Source organism: Bacillus rossius (genome assembly GCF_032445375.1).
Source record: "Bacillus rossius redtenbacheri isolate Brsri chromosome 9 unlocalized genomic scaffold, Brsri_v3 Brsri_v3_scf9_2, whole genome shotgun sequence".
Taxonomy (NCBI): domain Eukaryota; kingdom Metazoa; phylum Arthropoda; class Insecta; order Phasmatodea; family Bacillidae; genus Bacillus; species Bacillus rossius.
Genome location: NW_026962013.1, coordinates 5,418,263 through 5,437,393, shown reverse-complemented (window position 1 = coordinate 5,437,393; position 19,131 = coordinate 5,418,263). Strand labels below are relative to the sequence as shown.

The following is a 19,131-nucleotide window of genomic DNA, read 5'->3' as shown; positions in this document are numbered from 1 at the left end:
TAGAGAAACTGCAACAAGAATGGACAAGAAATATGGATATGCAAACACAGAAAAAAAGCAAGCCAAAATCAGCCGAAGTAAAATTTTCAATGAATAGACAGCAATCTGTTTGTGCCTGATAACAGGAACAGTTATTTGTTCCCGAACCGCTATGTCACAACTGTTTTGTCTGAGGAAGCCACTGTTTTCGTCTGCGCTTTCGTCGATGGGTTGTCAGAATATTGTTTAGTTTTTATCGCTGGGTTCACCTGTGCATCCCTGAACTGTCCAGATTATCTGTTTTTGCATCATCGTTGGCGTCGTCTCTTTGTAGATGTGTTTGATTTTTTTTTCTGTTCCCGTTACAACTGTCTCGTCATTGTCAGCCTGTACCGTGAATTTTTTTTCTCCTGATTCGTTTCTTCCACGGAATTTTGTGGTGTCTATTCATGAAACATTTGATATCGTATAAGTTTGGTTTTTTTTTTTCTGTGCGTTTGTATATTAATCTTTCCTGTTTATTCTTGTGGTTTCTCTTTAGCATACAGTAAAAACCAGCAATGGCGTATGCCCATAAAAATGTTTTAAATAATTTATCATCTTGTTAAGCTGCAATTGACATTTTCAATGTTTTAGTCCAGTCTTCAATTTTTCGTGTTTCTTGCTATGTGTGACTGTTCTTGCATACACAGCAGAAGCAGTTAACTTCAGTAGGATGGTATATTACACGAAGACATGTGAAATGAGGAAGAGTGGCGACACACAAATAGACATGCACTGTTGAGTTTTGGTCCGTTTACAATGCTGGGATTCATTAGGGAACTAAAATGGAGTAATGCCAGTTCGTACAGAGCTCCGTATGACGAAGCAAATTCGCTGTTAAAAATTCTCACCTAAAAATTACGAAGAACAGAGTTTACAAATTATTCAGGGATCTTCGTAAGATTACACTCTCTTTGTCTGCTTACTTTGGACTTAAACTGACACAAGCATTATCCTGGAGCTGAGAAAAAGGGCGTGGTTACACGGAACGCCGAATAATTTCAGGTGAAAAAGTAAAAGTAAATATGTTTTACAAACGCGAAAGTGTACAGTTACACTGCATTTGGTACAAATTATGTTCAACTCCAAGACCAACTGTCTAATGTCATCGAATGAATGTGTTGTGGATCCTTTTTATTTGAGCAAGTTCACATCTGTTAGAGAATTACCATCAGCATCAATTTTAAAATGATAGAATTTTTAGTTGTTAATATTTTTTTTATTACAGTCGGTAAAATATTACTCGAACTTGTGCAAAAGAACAGTCTCAATCTTGCGTTTTCGCAAAGGTGTGTTTATACTCTCAACACTCAACATCCAATCAGAGGTTTATGCGGACGATATGTCGTTCTGAATTGCTTTGCCAACCTGTCTAGGTTGGATGACAAACATGTTCAGACTGTGTGTAACCGCTCGCAAAAGTTGAACATGTTTATCTTGAAGTTGTTCAGAGTCCCGCATAACTGCGCCCGATATCTACAAAAACTGCCTCGGAACACAACAAAAAACACTATTATGAAATTCCACTTGTCTGTTCAACCTGCTAATTAATAACGCAGATCTCAGAAGTCGGGGTCTGGCGCAGTTTCAACGTAGAACCAGTTATCTGGCACCACGAAGAACTTTACGTATATTCGAAGCTCATTCTTCGGTGAAAAGTTCGTAGATTTACTGTAATTCCTAACAGCGAATAAACCTTTTACTAGCACACTCTCCAAACAGTTTTCCAGTTATTTTACACTGATTAATAGCTAAGCGAGCGGTTCAAATCCTGTGTGGAGCCTCATAGAGAATCATTTTATTACTAAAGGAAACATTATATTGTCATCTAATTTCTGAGGAGAAGCAGAGGCGATTCAACAAAGAAAGGCTATTTTGCTATGGCAATACATTTTTTTCGCGACATCCGTTAATTTCAGTACGACATAAAACTGGCTGCAGGGTGGGGTTCGTTGATTCAAACGATATCGCTAAAATAAACCCTACTCAAAGTTACCTAAGTAAATATGCTTTAGGCTTCTACATACATAAAATAACATTATATATATTAGCCATCATAAAATATTTTGTTGATATTTACCCTTGTGGCATTGCATACTAACATGTATATACAATGCTGGTGGTGACAAACATATAATATTTATAAGTATCACAAAACTGTTTTATGGGTAGCAGAATAGTTATGGGGAAAATAAAAATTAAGTTTATAATCACTACAAAACATTTTACAGGGCAAAATGTTTACAAAAAAGATTTTTTTTTGTAGTGTACATTTTTCTTGCAACTGTGTCACATATAACTGTATTATATTTGAAACACTGATTTAAGTTTGTCAAGAATACATTTTCCTAAAGATGTAGGTGCAAACATTAGAACGCAACTACCTGTAATGTGTAAACCCTTGGAAATAATATCAGTGAACACCCAACTTTTTAGAATTTTTCACCAAAAGATTGCGCTAGAAGTTAAAGAAAATCTTTTTTTTAATTCGTGAAATTTAAGTAATTCATTTACATTTCGAATTTGGTTTTTTTTTGTTTAACTTCGCAAAGTAAGAAAATATTTATTTTATCGCTGAAAATAAATTTTGATTATGTAAACACGTGGTTATAATTGACTAAAGATTATTGAATGACCAGAGAAAATTAGAATATAATGTAGTTTTTCAAGAGGTACTTCATTAAAAACGAAATTATCAGTCAAATATTTTGTTTGTCATTATCAGAAATATCTTTCATTTACACAGCATTAAAATAAATAGTGTACATTAAATAAAAGTGTTTGTTGTATTCATAATTTATTAAAGGAAGTCTTAGGTACCTTACTACTAACTTGTTCTAGTATAGCAGCCATTTCATTTTGTGCTTAATGTATTTTGGTGTAAACAGTTCCTGTACCACAGTTGCGGCAATGTTAGACACATTTTACGAAATGACTGCACAGTCCATACAGCGAAAAAAGATTTATGAAACATTTGAGTATTGGTGCATGAACATTGCAAATGTTTCAGGAAGGTGAAGTTACATGTCTGAAACATCGTGTCTGCGAGGTTGGCTGCACTGAGCCGTGAGCCTTGTTCATGGGTGCAGTACCAGAGGTGTCTGTCCAAGCAGGGGCTAGGAGGATGGGATGGATCAGGGTCTGAGGAGGGTAGACAGGTCCCCAAGTCTACTTCCAGAGAGCGTGCCAGTTCAGCACCAGCTGCATGGGACTTGTTCATGGGTGCAGTCCCAGAGGCGCCTGTGGGGCTAGGAGGATGGGATGGATCAGGGTCTGAGGAAGGTAGACAGGTCCCCAAGTCTACTTCCAGAGAGCGTGCCAGTTCAGCACCAGCTGCATGAGACTTGTTCATGGGTGCAGTCCCAGCGGCACCTGTCCAAGCAGGGGCTAGGATGATGGGGATGGATCAGGGTCTTAGGAGGGTAGACAGGTCCTCAAGTTTACTTCCAGAGATCGTGCCAGTTCTTCGCCGGCTGCATGGGACTTGTTCATGGGTGCAGTCCCAGCGGCGCCTGTCCAATCAGGGACTAGGAGGATGGGGATGGATCAGGGTCTGAGGAGGGTAGACAAGTCCCCAAGTCTACTTCCAGAGATCGTGCCAGTTCTTCGCCGGCCGCATGGGGCTTGTTCATGGGTGCAGTCCCAGCGGCGCCTGTCCAAGCAGGGGCTAGGTTGAATAGGGATGGTATCAGGGAGCGAGGAGGGTAGAGATGTCCCCCGGCCTACTCGCAGAGAGCGTGCCAGTGCTGCACCGGCTGCATGGGGCTGGTGAAGGCTGTGTTCCACTGGCTGAGTGCCTTGCCTCGCGCGAACATGTACGAGCCCAGCACACACTTGCCAATCAGCTTGTCTGCAACAATGGACACATTGCCGGGTGAGCTTCACCTCACTTGCCCTCATTTTCTTGTCACTTTTTTCTTTACACATTGAAAGATAACAACAAATATGTTTAATTGTAAGTTTTATTGGAAGGGGCAACAACCATGAATAAAAATTATGGATAAAACCACACAGTATTGTTTTACACATCCTACTCTAAATGTAAAAATAAGAATAAATATTAAAAATAGGCAATTTGCTCGAATAATCTCAAAATGTAGTTTAACAATGGTGATTATGGTCCAGAACTGGGAAATCCCGGTCCCGAAAGTACCGGGAAATCCTGGTACTTTTGATATAGTAAAAGAACTGGGAAATTTAAAATAGACTCCCGGTTCTTTTGGTACTTACGAAACTCGGCATCGACAGCATAAATATTCGTTTTTATTGCGAGCTAATGTTACCTTTTTTGATACTGTCATCTTTCGAGGCGAGAGATGCGGGAGGGCGCACTCCAGGCAGTCGGTGTCCAGACTGCTGCGTGTGCCTGTGGTTGTTGCGCCGATATTTTTCTTTCAGGTTTGTTATTTATCGAACAAATGCTATTTTAAGTTAATAACTCTCTGATTTTGCAGGTTTAAAAAAATTTATGTTTGAATGTTTTTTTTCTTTTTAAAGTTAAAGATTAAAGATCGAGAGTTAGGCTAGGAATAAGGTGGTTTTTTTGTGTTAGCATATATTTATTGCAATAAATAAATGTCAATCTAATGTTTATCGTTTGAAATTTTTGTTTCTAAAAGTTATTTAATCATTAAAAACCTTCAATCACCGACTGTTGCATCATTAATAAAAAAAATGCACTGCCTAGTACCGAAAGTACCGGGAATTCTCGGTTCAGTTGAAGACTAGTACCAGAATTCCTGGTCCTGAAAATCGGTCACGGTCGCGAACACCCTGGCAGTGGACCGGTCACAGACTCTCTGACACCGTGCCACGCTCTGGTCCATGCCTGGCCGAGGACACGCACCCCTGCCGTAGCCGCTGACGGCCTGGTGCACGTGCAGCCCGACGCTGGTCACGTCGACGTGCGCCAGCGGCACACGGAAGTTGAAGCACTCGGAGTAGCTGGGCGAGTCCGTGCCCTTGACCGCCGAGGTGCGCTTCACCTTCACCGTGCGGTACTGCTGGTTCAAGGTCACGCGCACGTACGAGTCCTGCCGCTCGTCCTGGAACTGCGCAGAACCCGCTTGCTCCCCCTACTTACTTATCATCCGAGTACAACCAAACCAAATTTAGAACATTCTAAATAATACTTAGAGTTTTTCAAAAATTTCTACGAAATATTTAACAACATTTTTTTCATATTTTTACAATTTAAAAAAAAACTATATTGCTGCAAATTTGGCTTAATTGTGTGTGAAAAGTTTTACTTGTTTTATTTTTATCAGTGCTTTAGAACGGAACACAAGGCCCATACAATTTCGGGCGCGGACAGTTTAGGAACAGGGTAGCAACGGGGCGTCAAAAACTGTTCGTTCGAGCAGTATCGAGCAGCATCCTGCGAGAAGTCGGCGGGAAGGCGGCGGGACTGACCTTGAGCCTGCGGGCGGCCATGACGGTCACGCTGAGCCGGTGGAGGTTCTCGTTGTAGAGCAGCGACACGAGCAACTCGCCCAGGTCGGAGGTCTTCTCGGTCGGCTCCTGCGCCACACAGCAGTCGTGCCCTGAGCCTTGGGGCGTGTGCCCGTGCTCATCTGAGCACTTTCGATACCAACCTTGAAATTTAACTACTGCCCGCACTTGCATTTGATCCAATGCTAACGCAGCAAGGCAGAGGCTAGGGTAACCCATCCCCTCTGCTAAATCGTGACAGATTTTCGCCTATGTAGCCAGGTATCATGTTAGCAGCAAATATTTATAAATATAACTTTTCCACGACATGACATAATGTTTTTATGAAAGTTTTACATTGAAAATGGCTGACACTGAAAAAGAAATGTTTATTTCCATTTTGAACACTACAGTGATAACTGGTTTTAAAAGTGGCATGTTTAAGTTGTGTCATAGTTAACACATGCCCTAGTTATGTGTGAGCCTATTGAAAACCAAGGACAAAGGTTAAAGAACATATTACCTCAAATAAAATTATAAATTTGTCATAGTATAGCTTTGAAAAATAAACCTGATGAAATGTTAAAGTTCCTACATTTAAGCTGGTTTATTTACGAGGGATCCTTTGCTCGTTTTATTACATAAAATGTTTTGGCAACTCAACTGCTACCTGGTTAATTAGCTCCAGGTAATAGAAGCCAATAAAAAGAACCATAGGCCAGTCATAATTAATTAACATTCAAAAGTAATGTGAATGTAATATCCAGCAGTGCTAAACTTCTCCAGATCAAGTTTTTCAGACTAAGCGAGCCAGGTAACAACGATCAAACTTCTGGCAAATAAACTTCTTAGCATAACATAAGGGAATGCATACAAGGTTATAGCTTCTGCTGACTTTTATTTGATCGTTTATGAGTTTACTTTTTTCAAAAAGTTTGCACTTTATTGCTCTTCACAAAATATTCTCGGCCTTCACAGAAGAGGCGAATTATTTTTTCCCCTCTTTCTTTTTCAAACTTATGTAGAAGTTTGCCTCGTTCATCATAAAGTTCCTTTGTTTTTGTATTTTTTTTACATGCAAGGGCTTCACCGGCAGAGTTCAAAGCACTCATATATCATTTAACAATTTCGTGTTCTTTTCATAATGTACTCTTTAAAGGTTTATTTTAACATGTGAGAATGCCATATCCTAACATAAGAGGTATATTATGTGAAAATGCAAACAATTTTTCAATTAAAGAGTACTGAAAAACTATTGAAGTACAACTATATGCTAAAAATCCATCTCTATAGAACATCATATACCACAAGGAAATTTATTGTTCCTTTGTTAATTTTTGCAAAATTGATTTTTTTTCTGCTATAAGCATACACTTGACAAAGCCATTGTGAACCCAGTAACTATATTCTATGGTAACTTCAACTTTAGAACAGATGCAAATATATCATAAATAAATATAATATAAACATTACCCAATAGAGTAGATAATGCATCCCTGCAGATCTACTGCGACGTCTCTTAAGGGACCCGCCTCGTCAGGGGTGTATGTGTGTTGGTGAGGCGGGATGATAAGTGCGACGCTCGCTGGTGCTTCTAGCGCGGTATAGCCTCTAAGCGCAAGGCTTTTAAACTGGCACGCAGTCATCTCGCAGTCACAGGATAACTGTTGAAATTTGAGCGGCGACCGTAACATTATATGGCCAAGAAATGAAGATATAGGTGCAATGCAAGTCCCTTTAAGAGCTTTCAAGAATCTGTACCGGTTGTTTTACGCCTAAAAATTACTTTGAAAACATGCGTTTTAGCCATTATTACTCTTCTAAAAAAACAGTTTGAAAACTTTAATCCGAAATCAAAAGTACTTTTCGGGCCTTAGCGAACTCTTAAATGCTTCTCGTAAGCAGACCCCAGTGAGGTGTCTCGAGTAGTTTTGGAATCGCGTTGTTTTTGACGTGACGTCTAATAAATCGATGAACGCCGGCTGCACGCGCGAAAAACTGTCCCGTAACGCACATTGTCCCGTTACATTGTGTCCCGTTACAGTGTGTCCCGTTACACAACTGTCCCATTACGTTGTGTCCCGTTGCGCTCATTGAACGCTTGTGCCGCATCTATCTCTCTTCCACTCGATTGGAACAAACATCGATTTGACTTTTTCGAAGCACATTAAACTTGAAACACTCCCATTCGTTTCCTACTTTTCCTATCATCGTCCTATCCTTAACAGAATAACACAGATTGGAAGAAGTTAAATAGCAAACATGTATAAAAGTTACAGTTAAAATAATCTGTTCGTTAAAGTATTAAACATATTTGAATGAATGAGTGCAAATAAAAGTAAATTTTATCAATTAAATTGTAGATTTAATTTCACTCCTTCTTTGTATCCATACAAAATAGTGATAATTCAGTAAAAATGATTAAATTTTATTCATAAAAGTATGCAATCATTTCATCAATGTTTTGCTATGACGTTGTCACTTTGAACTATCGTTCGTAAACCGACTTTACAGACAACCAATTTTTTTTTTCCCCTGGAGCTCTGCGCACCGCGTGTGTGTGCCCGGGTGGGCGGGCTCTACATTACTGCTGTGGGAGTGTCAGTGTCGGCAGGCACCTTCTCCAGGTCCATCTTGAAGAGCTGCTGCTCCGAGTCGGCCGGCAGGTCGCTCAGCGGGAAGGTCACGTGGCCGATGACCCCTCGTCGCTTGCTGCGGCCCGAGTCGACGACGCTCAGCTTGAGCACGTGGTCGCCCACCTCCTTGGAGGGCACCTGCGGCGAAAACCACGCACGCCGACCCCCGCCGTCAACCGCTCATTTGGAGCATTTCATGCGCTGATGCACCAGTCATCAAAAGCTGAGAAACCTTTCTGGCACAGACCAGTTCCTAGTCTCGAAGGCAAGTGTAATCTGTAGGGACCCGAAAAATTCGTGGATTCATTGACCTCTAGGATAGCCTCCATTATCCTCTGCACTTCTCAAGTAAACACGCGTGTTCATTTGGGTACTAAATTGTGAGGCGTCTCCACTGGGTAGCTTGTGATTCGACGCTTCTTTGGTCGATGGTCTCTCATCGGCCCAGAGAGCTCCAGTTAAAACTGCGAGCCAATAGCAGAACCAGCAGAATTGTGCACACGTTTGAATTTCAGCCCATCGCAAAATGAATCCACGAATTTTTCCCGGTTTCTAGTAATGTGCGCAGCGCGACACATGTATTTGAGAGTCCACCCAGTGTTGGGACCACAAGATCGCCACTGCGCGTCTCGCATGCGCCCTCTACCCGGTGTTCGGTGCATGGTTGCCGGGCTCACCTGCAGCACGAACGTCTCGTCGAAGTAAGGGTTGCAGGTCTTCTTCTTCTGCCGGGACTGCAGGTGGCGCCTCTCGTCAGGAAACAGCTGCAGCCTGCGACCAAGCGAAACAAGCGCAGACGTCACACTAGCGGAATTATCTTCATTACACGGGCACTTACTTGATGTATGTGTACACTTTAATGACCCCTAAAAACTGAAGAAAAAAAAACTGGTTATAGGAAACAAAACCTCGTTCTTACAATACTTCCAGGCTGTTAATCCAGACAGAGATAAGCCGGGTTAGAGGTACCACAGTGGGTCTATAAGTTAGAGAGTTCTGAAAAGCTAAACTTTAATTTCCTTATATAATTTATGGGCAACTTTCGATCCTTCGTTGACTAAACCATTTATGAGAATAATATTTTATGTGCGAACATGGCTGTAGGTCTATAGGTCTATATGATTTAACCACTCTTTTGCATTTATATATGTACTCATGGCCGCACATGGATTGTCATTCAAGAAATGGTTAAAAAATTAATTCAACAGAAATGTAAGTCGTTCACATCCAATATGTGTCAATGTTGATATATGAAGAATTTCCTGGTATCTCTGAACACCGAGTCGGTAGCCGGGCATGTATCTGCCACCACAGAATTAGAGTTCCTGTGGACCTCGAACTTGCTGTGCATAACCTTGTGAAATAGAGCAAATGCTTTAAATTATAATGTCCCAGTTAGGGACAGCTCGTTGATGAGGACCCGAGGTGGTGATGTATGGCCAACCCTCGATAGGCCTCCTCAGAACTTTCCTCATCAAACAACTTCGCGGGAATTAACCCCAGCGGGTTGGATACTGCTCCTGCATGTTACATTCCATGCAAACGCGACTGCTAAATGATTCATTTGGTTGTGGTGGCCTTTGAAGGAAGAGATCTAGTTCAATCGAGTCTTGAGCTCATCTGAACTCTCCCAATCGTTGTTCCGCAGATCTTCAGCGAGACCATCTGGCACTGGCAAACCGGGGAAAGAAGGTGGAACTCCGTGTATCCCCGTAGGCCATCAGCATGGGTCTCCAAACAGTGTTCTGAGATTCAGTAGGGGATTATTCATTCGAAACTATATTAAAAGTAATTTAAAAGTGTGAGCAAAAAAAACCAACATATATAACCAAAAGTGATTATAAGCTTTCAAAAAATTTTAGCACAAGAAACAGGTATCTATATTTAATCGCTCGTAAAACACACAATCCACCGAATTATAAATAAAAAAAATCGAAACAATGTTAAATAGTGTTTAGTTATACATTAAGCTTACATAAAAATCTTATTTTCGTTTGATGGTTCAATATAGATGAGGTACTGTGATTTAAATTATTATTAACATTATAAATGTATTTCATAAACAATCAACCTTGATCAAATTACTAAGAGAAAATATTTACTTGTATGTCAGATATAGATATAATTTTGCAGGACATTCGAAATGCTTAACGAAAAATTAACGAGTCGCACCCGACGTGCGTATTGGACACATTATTTGGTCTGTTGTTTGTCCAGCCGCGCGTCTGAGGCCCCGTTGGCCATCGTTATTGGGTCGTATTAGCGCAACAGGACATCGCGCTTTGGGCACGCACAAAAGCTGGTGGGGAGAGGGTGGAGGGAACGAATCAGCTGTCCTCGTTAGTGGTCTATAAATTTTGGTTTCAACAACCCTGCATTTTTCTGGTAGTCTAAGCGCGACGGGATTAAAAAAAAATTTTGTTCAGGGCGAATGAGAGAACAAGTTCGTGTCTAGGGATCTAATATAATATGTAGTCGAGTGAAAGTTTAAGTTAAAGAATAGGCATACTTGGGTTTACATGACCCACCGTGAAGAGTCGGTGATCAGGAGACTAATTTTAAGTCATTTAAGTTCGTCCAGACTCAGACCGCTCATAAGAGATCCATGGCCAGTTTCGTTTTGGGAGATACATGTGAAAGTTAAGTAAGAGTTAAGTTTAAATTCACTCGGGTCATGAGTAGAGACCGGAAAAATTCGCGATTTCAATTACCTGTAGGATATACTGCATGATCCTCTATGCACGCGGGAAAATTACATTTGCTCATTGGCTACTGACTCGTGACACCTGTTAACTGGGACGCTACAGATTTATTTTTATTTATTTATTTTATTTTATACACGAACAAAATTCAGCACTAGGCCGGTTTACAATTTACTCGTGTTATTACATTACATTACATTATTCGATACTTCTTTTGTTAAAGGTTTTGCATTGGCCGAGTATCATTCAGATAAACTGTGGCACAATCACTGATGCAGCAAAAGGGCAAACGTTTTTGGATTCTAGTCTATCACGAAATGAATCCACGAATTTTTCTGGTCTCTAGTCATGAGTCACCATGTTCGAATTTTAATAATGAAAAATCAAGAGTAGGCTGAGTTCACTCGGGAGGGAGAGGTCCCAGAGTTACAAAAAAAAAAGAGTTCAAAGTAAATTCAGAATTACCTATAATTACATAAAGATAAATGAAGTAGTGTGTCTCTCGTTCTGAGAAGTATTATGTTAATTGTAGTTATCATAGTTAAAGCAGATACTTGAGTTAAGTAGTGAGGGCTCTGATTAACTGTTTCTAACACTCCCGAGATACTTTAAATCATCTTAAAATAATTTTAACAAATTTTTGTAGACAATTTAAGGCACAAGCTATAGAAACAAATATAACTAATTTGTTGAAAGTGCTAATATTTGGTTATTATCATAATTCATGTTTATTTTATAGTATTAAATAATAAGTATTTTTTTTAATATTAAAGACACTTCCATTTCACTAGACACATCCGTATGGGACGGAAACTAGCCGATTCCGGTATAACTACATTAACAAATTTAAAATCCTCTCGCTTGGGTTGATGCTGTACAAAATCTGACCAGTTAAATATAATTCTGAGTTACGTGGGTTTTTTTCCCCCCTAAGTAAGAGTAAATTTGAATGTTGAAGAGGTTCTTACTTATGAAATCTCTTCCGGAATCATCTTGACATATATTTATATTCCATTACAATATTATATCGGCTGTGTTACAATAAAAAAATAATGAAACAAGTTTAAAATTGGTGTTACATTATTTAACCATTACACAGTCGTATTATTTGAATTACAATGAAAACACACACGATGTAGTAAACCAACCCATTGAAATTATAGTAATGTAGTTTATTATTGACATGTTGCTGGTGTCGAACTATCGTTGTGGATCTGCATGAAACCAATCGGAGGGCTGACCTGACGAAGGGGTCGCAGGCGTTGGCGGATGCGACGGTGCGGCTGGGAAGGTTCTTGGCCTTGAGGAGGGACACCAGCAGCTTCTCTGTGGACGGCTCGTAGCGCAGCGAGAACCACAGCCGCCCCAGGTGGCCCTCGGGAAACTGGAGGTCTTCCTCCAGGTCCAGTGTACCGTGGTACAACGCCGGGTCGATGGCCCCTAGCCCGTAGCAGCCTGCAGCAAGACAGCGCGATATTTACTAACAAGAGATGAATCTTAGTAGGAGCAGTAGTAGATGATTCTGGAATACAAAACCCCAAGTGACCCCCAGGAAACTGAAGGTTTTAATCTAAGTCCAATGTACCATGGTATAGAGCTGGGTCGATGGCCTCTAGCCTGTAGCAACCTGCAGCAAGACAGCTGAATAATTACTTCTTAGAGCTGAACCTTATTTGAAGGAGCATGGTGGTTCTGGAACACAGACCCCAATGGACCTCATGAAACTGAACTTTTCATACAGATCTGTATGCCGTGGTACAGCAGTAGCAGCCTGCAGCAACACAGCACAGGACTTGTACTGTCAGACTGTTGGTGATGTAATTGCTGTGACAGTTTTTTTGTTGTGTCTGTCAAAACAGTGCTTTAAAAGACCAGATGTAGGTCGTTGTTGCGCGTCGGTCGTACAGATTAGTTTAGCAATTGGAAAATATAGCAGGTGGTACCTAGTGTATCTAGAACATATCCCAAAGAAGTTCTATAATAAATTGTAATGGTAATGAATGAAAATTCGAAAATATGCTAAGGGGATGTTAGTGGTTTTCTTTTTGAATTTGTTTACTTGGGTTAATGAATGTAATGGTCTTTATTTGAACTAATACCTTTGTATACATGTTTATAGTTTTAATGTCTTTTATTAATAACATGTCACAAGCTGGAGAAGCGATGAGTCACAGGACTTACATGGGATAACCTCCTTGTCATCCTGGTGGTTACTTGCTTTAGACCATGTCCAATTACTTCTCTTACATTCTTGAAATCTGTAGCCGAGTATTGACATTTCTAATGATGTCTTCATTGACAATAGTTTTAAGTCATGCTGTATTCTTCATCACACCTGGCAAACAGCAGCAATACGGGATTGTGGGGATACTGACTGATAAAGTTTGATTGCTGTACATGCACGCTGCTGATGGAAACCAGGGATTCGTTTCGGACTCGGTGTGGTTGTGTAGCCCCAGCTCGCTGAGTGATGCTGCCTGTTGCATGCTTGAGAGGCTGACACAGCTAGACATTTGGAACAATGACATAGGACCATGGGGTACTCACTGAAGGAGTTTGACCGCTGTGCATGTCCACTGCTGACGGGAACCAGGGAGTCGGTGTCCATGTCAGACTCCGGGTCGCTGGCGTTGGGCCCCAAGTCGCTGAGTGACGCTGCCTGTCGCAAGCTCGGCAGGCTGAACCTTATTTCCTTCGTCCTGCAGTGGATAAATATTTTCAAAATGGGCCTTAAGAAAATATTTTATGTAAATTACCCAGCCATGGAAACACGGGAAATTAACTTGAAGCAAGTTAACATAACACAGCGATTGAAACAAAATATTATTTAAATATATGCCTAGTAGTTTACAAATAATAGATGAAGTGCAGGGTACAATGGAAAGTTATCAAGTAAGATCTGACAGATATTTAAGAATTTCTTTGAGTGATAATTATTTTAAAACTACTTTTATTTCGCAACATATTATTTACCAATATTTAGGCACCAATCACATCCTTTTATCGGTGCCCCAATATAAACTTTTTCTAATTCTTTGGGTTGCCATCTCAGCCACATTAGGAAACACAGCTATAACATCGTAAAACATCAGGTTCCATCGCTATTTTGAAACTGAAAGACACACGTGTGCTAACACTTTTTTTTAAATAATGAAATGAATATCATGAAGCTGGATGAGCTGTCATCTATTTACAATATTGAAAATTATTTGCTACTACTGTAAAATAAATTATATCAGTTTTGTGACCTATTGACTTTCCCCCATATAAACTGACAAATAAATTAGCAACAAAACATTCTATACAATATTGATTAGTGAATCTTCCATATGAATATATGAATTGCAGTAATCAAACACAGATGTTAACACTGAACCTTAAGATGTCCATTTTTATTGAGTTACTGGGTAAAAAAGCAAATAAACACTAAAGGTAACATCAGCATGTGCATATATATAGTGACACCTCTTGATTTGAGACAGTGAGACATTGTAAAAGGTTTTGTTAGTCCTGTGTGCATATCTAGAGCTTCAAGTATATACTCTTAACTATTTTATGCATAATTAAACCATTTTTCATATCTTCATAAATGAAATTTATTCAATAAACTCAATTGCGAGCATTTATACTCTTCAATGTTAATCTTTCAGATGAATAGCTATACAAACTATTAAATTTCTACATTAATGTTTTTTTTAAATGTTTTCATTAACAGATATCCCAAGATATTTTAAGCTCTTTTAAACCACAATCTGAGCTTAGCTTTGTGGTCCAAGTAGGGGCACAGCTTAGTGTCTCTCATGGGGATGAAGAATTTTAGGGGGAAAATTGACTATCAAAACACAACATTCATGTCTGCATCATGTCTTTTCTTTCTAACTCTGGAAAGCGAGAGTAGCTCGTTTCGCACTTGCCTAGACCAATTGGAAGGAATCTTTTGTGCTATAGAACTTCTATTGAATTCCCAAAAATAACAACACAATGGCAAAAAACATTTTCACCATCCAAAAAAAAAAAATCAAACTACCTTAGAGCAAAGCATTTTCCTGATAAAAACATAATGTCTTGTGATGCATACGAGTAGAGAGACTTTCATTTTTTAGGAAAATTATACTGTGTGATTGACTCCGACATTCTGTGTTCATGTTTGTTATGATCCTATCTTTATTGATTACTGTCATTTATAGAATCTATTTCTGTTATTGACTGGCACAATGACAAATAGGTTGCTGTACTTTTGAATGTCGGTGATTTAACTTAAAGCTAGTATGGTCCACTAAAAAATATTCTGCCACACATAGGAGTGAGGCAGAACTACAGGAGATTGAGAGACATGTCGGCACCACACCCTTGTTGTCTCCACATTCAAACCATCATGGTGAGCGTGTGCTGGCGTGAGCATGGATGGTGGCCTGAGGCACTCACAGGAACTGCGGGCCGCCGCTGCGCGCGGACGGATACACCACGATGCTGGGGCCCGAGCCATCGTCTGCGCTCTTCCTACGGCGAGCCAGCAGCAGCAGCAGCACCAGCAGGGCCGCCAACACCAGCACCGAGGTGGCCGCCAGCGGCAACACCACGCCTGCCAACGTCACCCCCACACAGCTGCACTGCCCGTTCTTTTAATCAATAATTACGATTATTTTCGAAAAGACAGAAATCACACATCAGAATATTTTCTGTGGATTTAAATTAATGATTGTTAATAATAATATTACAGTTTATGCCATTATTAAATGTGGATCCGATATTAAACCACAAATAATTTCACACTGGTAGACAGGTAAACAATTTCAGAAATCCCTTTAAAGTGATGTGGCTTGATTAAAGTAGTCTAGTTCTCAATAAAAAATTACTAGATGCTGTCATGACATAATAATTGTTTTATCCAAGTTGAGGTCTTCCGATTTCCAACATTTCCTCTTCATCGGGTAGAGGAGCGAACAACGGTAACCCCGCCTGGTACTCGGGCGCGAGGAGAGTCGTAAAATGGCGCCGTCCCTGGTGATCGGGCCCGTGGGAGTGTAACGGAACATGCGTGGGGGGCGGGGGCTCGGTCCTGGGAAGTGTGAGCTCCCCGCGGCAGGTGCCGAGAGTTGGGCCCCGCTCCGCGAACTCGGGGGCTCCCAAGTTGCCAGCCTCCCGCTACGCCTGGTACCACGGCCTCCTCCCCCGCTTCCCCCCTCCTGTACGTGCTAGAACACCCTTGCTCCCCCTACTTCTCAGGACGTGACGCCACTGCCCGATGCCGCGGGGGAACACGGTGGGAATGCTCCTTAAGTTACAGGACTTTCCCCCAGGAGAAAGTTTCCAACAATTTATAACCCTTACACGTAAAATACTCCTTATTTTTCAAAACAACTGCCGTGGAACATACACTATTGAAGATTTTTTTTTCCTTCGGGTTCATATCAAACATAGCATAAATATACAGTACTGCCATAATGTATCGTTACATTCAAAAACATTAATTTCTGTTTATGCTAAATATTATAACACTATTAGTATTTTAACAAATCTTTGGAAAATGCCCACAATTTTTTTTACTACAATAGGATAAGGCAATAAAAAAAATTATGGTGGGTAGGAATCGGGGTGACTATCGCAATATTTTCTCGCGAATTCGATTCAAGTTTCAAAGAGGAAGGTTGTGATTTTCTGGTTCCTTTGGGTTGTCCTTGTCCATTGATTCTTTACTCGAGGCGTTATCGTCGGGTTGGGCCGATGCAGACGGCTGCAGCCCCAGGGGTCGTGTTGCGTCGTGCGCGCTCACCGCTCTGGGCCGCCTGGGACGATTCCTTGCATTTCTCTGGGCTTCTTTCTTTCTTAAGCAGCTCATGCAAAATGGCCTACATTTATATCCCAAGTTTTCCAATAATAAAGTAAAATATGAAAAATATAAACAAAATTGAGGATGAAGATATTTTCAATCAGCAGATCCACGAACAGTTCCCGGATTCGTTAGGAAGAAAAGTACACCTGATGGTTTGGTAAGGACTGGAAACATTCGCGGGTTCAATGACCTCCAGGATGTACTCCAAGACACCCTGCACACTTGGACAAACGTCGCCTGTTCATTGGCTGCCGTCTGGTGAGGCGGTCTAACTCGGCAACTCGCGATTCGTAGAGACCGGAAAAATTCGCGGATTCATTTGTGATAGGTTGAAATTCAAACATGTGTATAATTCTGCTGGTTCTGCTATTGGATCGTGGTTGAACTGGAGCTCTCTGGGCCAATGAGAGACTATCGACCAAAGAAGCGTCGAATCACAAGCTACCCAGTGGAGACGCCTCACAATTTAGTAACCAATGAACACGCGTGTTTACTTGAGATGTGCAGAGGATAATGGAGGCTATCCTAGAGGTCATTGAATCCGCGAATTTTTCCGGTCCCTACGAAATATATATATATATTTTTTGCGGGAACGTTGGCACGGGGCCGTCCTGACACGTGCGCGCTGCGTGGGGAATCTCGCAGTGCTGGAAACTTTCCGCGAGCCTTTGTGCTCGCAGCGGCGACTCGATTAAAACTGCCGGCGCCGAAGTTAGCCGAAGTTGGCCGAAGTTGGCCGCGTTCCGCCGACCTCGGTGACGCCACAGGCTGGAAGTTAGCACCGGTGGAAGTCTCGTTTACTTGTAATTGGAGCCGCCCGTGTTTCGTCAGGATGTTTCAAAACACTGAAGTTTTTACCTTAATTTTAGTAGTGAAACTTCTTTCGGTGCGATGGGAGTACAATTTCAAGGCCGAAATTTAATTCAACGTTTTCGAAAACATTTTTACAAAACTTTTCTGATGCGAAAAGTTTAGAGAATTGGTACTTGGCCAAAGAGATATAAAGAGAGCACTGTGCCATATAATTTATTTTTTGTATCGTTTTTCTTCTCCTTTTTGTGTAATGATTAATCCCCATCGAAAAAAATAACACCGAGAGAGATAGACGAACGAAAGATTAGCATGCTCTTGTTTTAGAAAATAGATATAGGTATCCTAAACTGTCAGCTGTGAATGCATTGAATTTTATATTTGCTACCAGCGCGCTCGTGTTCCTCCTTATTCAACCAGAAGCGTAGAGAGCGCTGTTGAGACAGTCACTGCATTTCCCGCATAGATAGCGCTACCTGTTATGAATTTCATATTTCTTTCAGAAATGTGGCATGTTCAAAATGGCAGAATTTTTTGAAGAACTAACTACACGCACAGGTTTGTGTATTTCAACAGTGAAGGCCTTTTAAACAAAATAATAACTTAGTAAAAATTGTTACTGTATCTGAATCCCATACACTCTTACATTGTATTTTGTTTCTAAATAAACAGAAATATAAATATAAAATTACAGATATTTGTAACACTGGATTCGGGTAACTTATTACCCGGGATTTTATGCTTTGTGCTGTCCCACTACCGCCAATAGTTAAAGTTATTTGTAAACGGTTCCTTGAATAGCTTTCCAGTATTAACTGCGCACATAAATAAACATAATAAAACAAAATAAAGTTCAATGATTGAATATTCGATAATATCTTCCATTGTTTTAAAAACATTTATATGTTTGAATGAAATATGAATTAAAAATTTTTAAAATTATGCGCCAGTTTTCGTAAGAATTATTCAGTATTATCTCTGAAAAATGTATTTCATGTATGCAAAAATAACCATGGTCATGCGTTCTACAAAGTTACCGATATCTTTCTTGTGGTATTACAAACAATTTTTGACGTGACGTGTAATAAATCGATGAACGCCGGCTGCACGCACGAAAAAGTGTCCCGTTACGCACATTGTCCCGTTACGCAGTCCCGTTACGCTCATTACGCTTTCGCCGCATCTATCTCTCTTCCACTCGATTGGAACCACCATCGATTTGACTTTTTCGAAGCACATTAAACTTGAAACACTCCCATTCGTTTCCTACTTTTCCTATCATCGTCCTATTCTTATCAGAATAACACAGATTGGAAGAAGTTAAATAGCAAACATGTATAAAAGTTATAGTTAAAATAATCTCTTCGTTAAAGTAATAAACATATTTGAATTAATGAGTGCAAAAAAAAGTAACTTTATCAATTAAATTGTAGATTTAATTTCACCCCTTCTTTGTATCCATACAAAATTGTGATAATTCAATAAAAATGATACAATTTTATTGATAAAAGCATGGAATCATTTCATAAATGTTTTGTTATGACGTTGTCACGTTAAACTATCGTCCGTAAACAGACTTTACAGACAAATAATTTTTTTTGGAAACTGGTTTCGAAATGAATCGTTTCTAAAGTTTAAATTTTTTTTTCCTTTGTGTGCTCTGTATTTGCCGTGCCCTTCAAATGACCCGGTGAAGCGA

At 40.3% G+C, this 19,131-nt stretch overlaps 1 protein-coding gene across 1 annotated transcript in view; it reads right to left on the bottom strand.

Annotated features, from left to right (window-relative positions):
- Positions 1–378: 378 nt before the first annotated feature.
- LOC134543132 (synaptotagmin-15-like) overlaps positions 379–19,131 on the bottom strand; it is a 101,672-nt gene continuing 82,919 nt past the window's right edge. Inside the window, exons 3-10 of the mRNA XM_063387970.1 lie at positions 15,215–15,371; positions 13,337–13,488; positions 12,031–12,244; positions 8,765–8,858; positions 8,070–8,225; positions 5,434–5,541; positions 4,868–5,072; positions 379–3,871 (exon numbers count right to left, since the gene is read on the bottom strand). Coding sequence (XP_063244040.1) covers positions 3,744–3,871; positions 4,868–5,072; positions 5,434–5,541; positions 8,070–8,225; positions 8,765–8,858; positions 12,031–12,244; positions 13,337–13,488; positions 15,215–15,371 — 1,214 coding nt within the window. The 3' untranslated portion in view covers positions 379–3,743. The remainder of the gene's footprint in view (positions 3,872–4,867; positions 5,073–5,433; positions 5,542–8,069; positions 8,226–8,764; positions 8,859–12,030; positions 12,245–13,336; positions 13,489–15,214; positions 15,372–19,131) is intronic.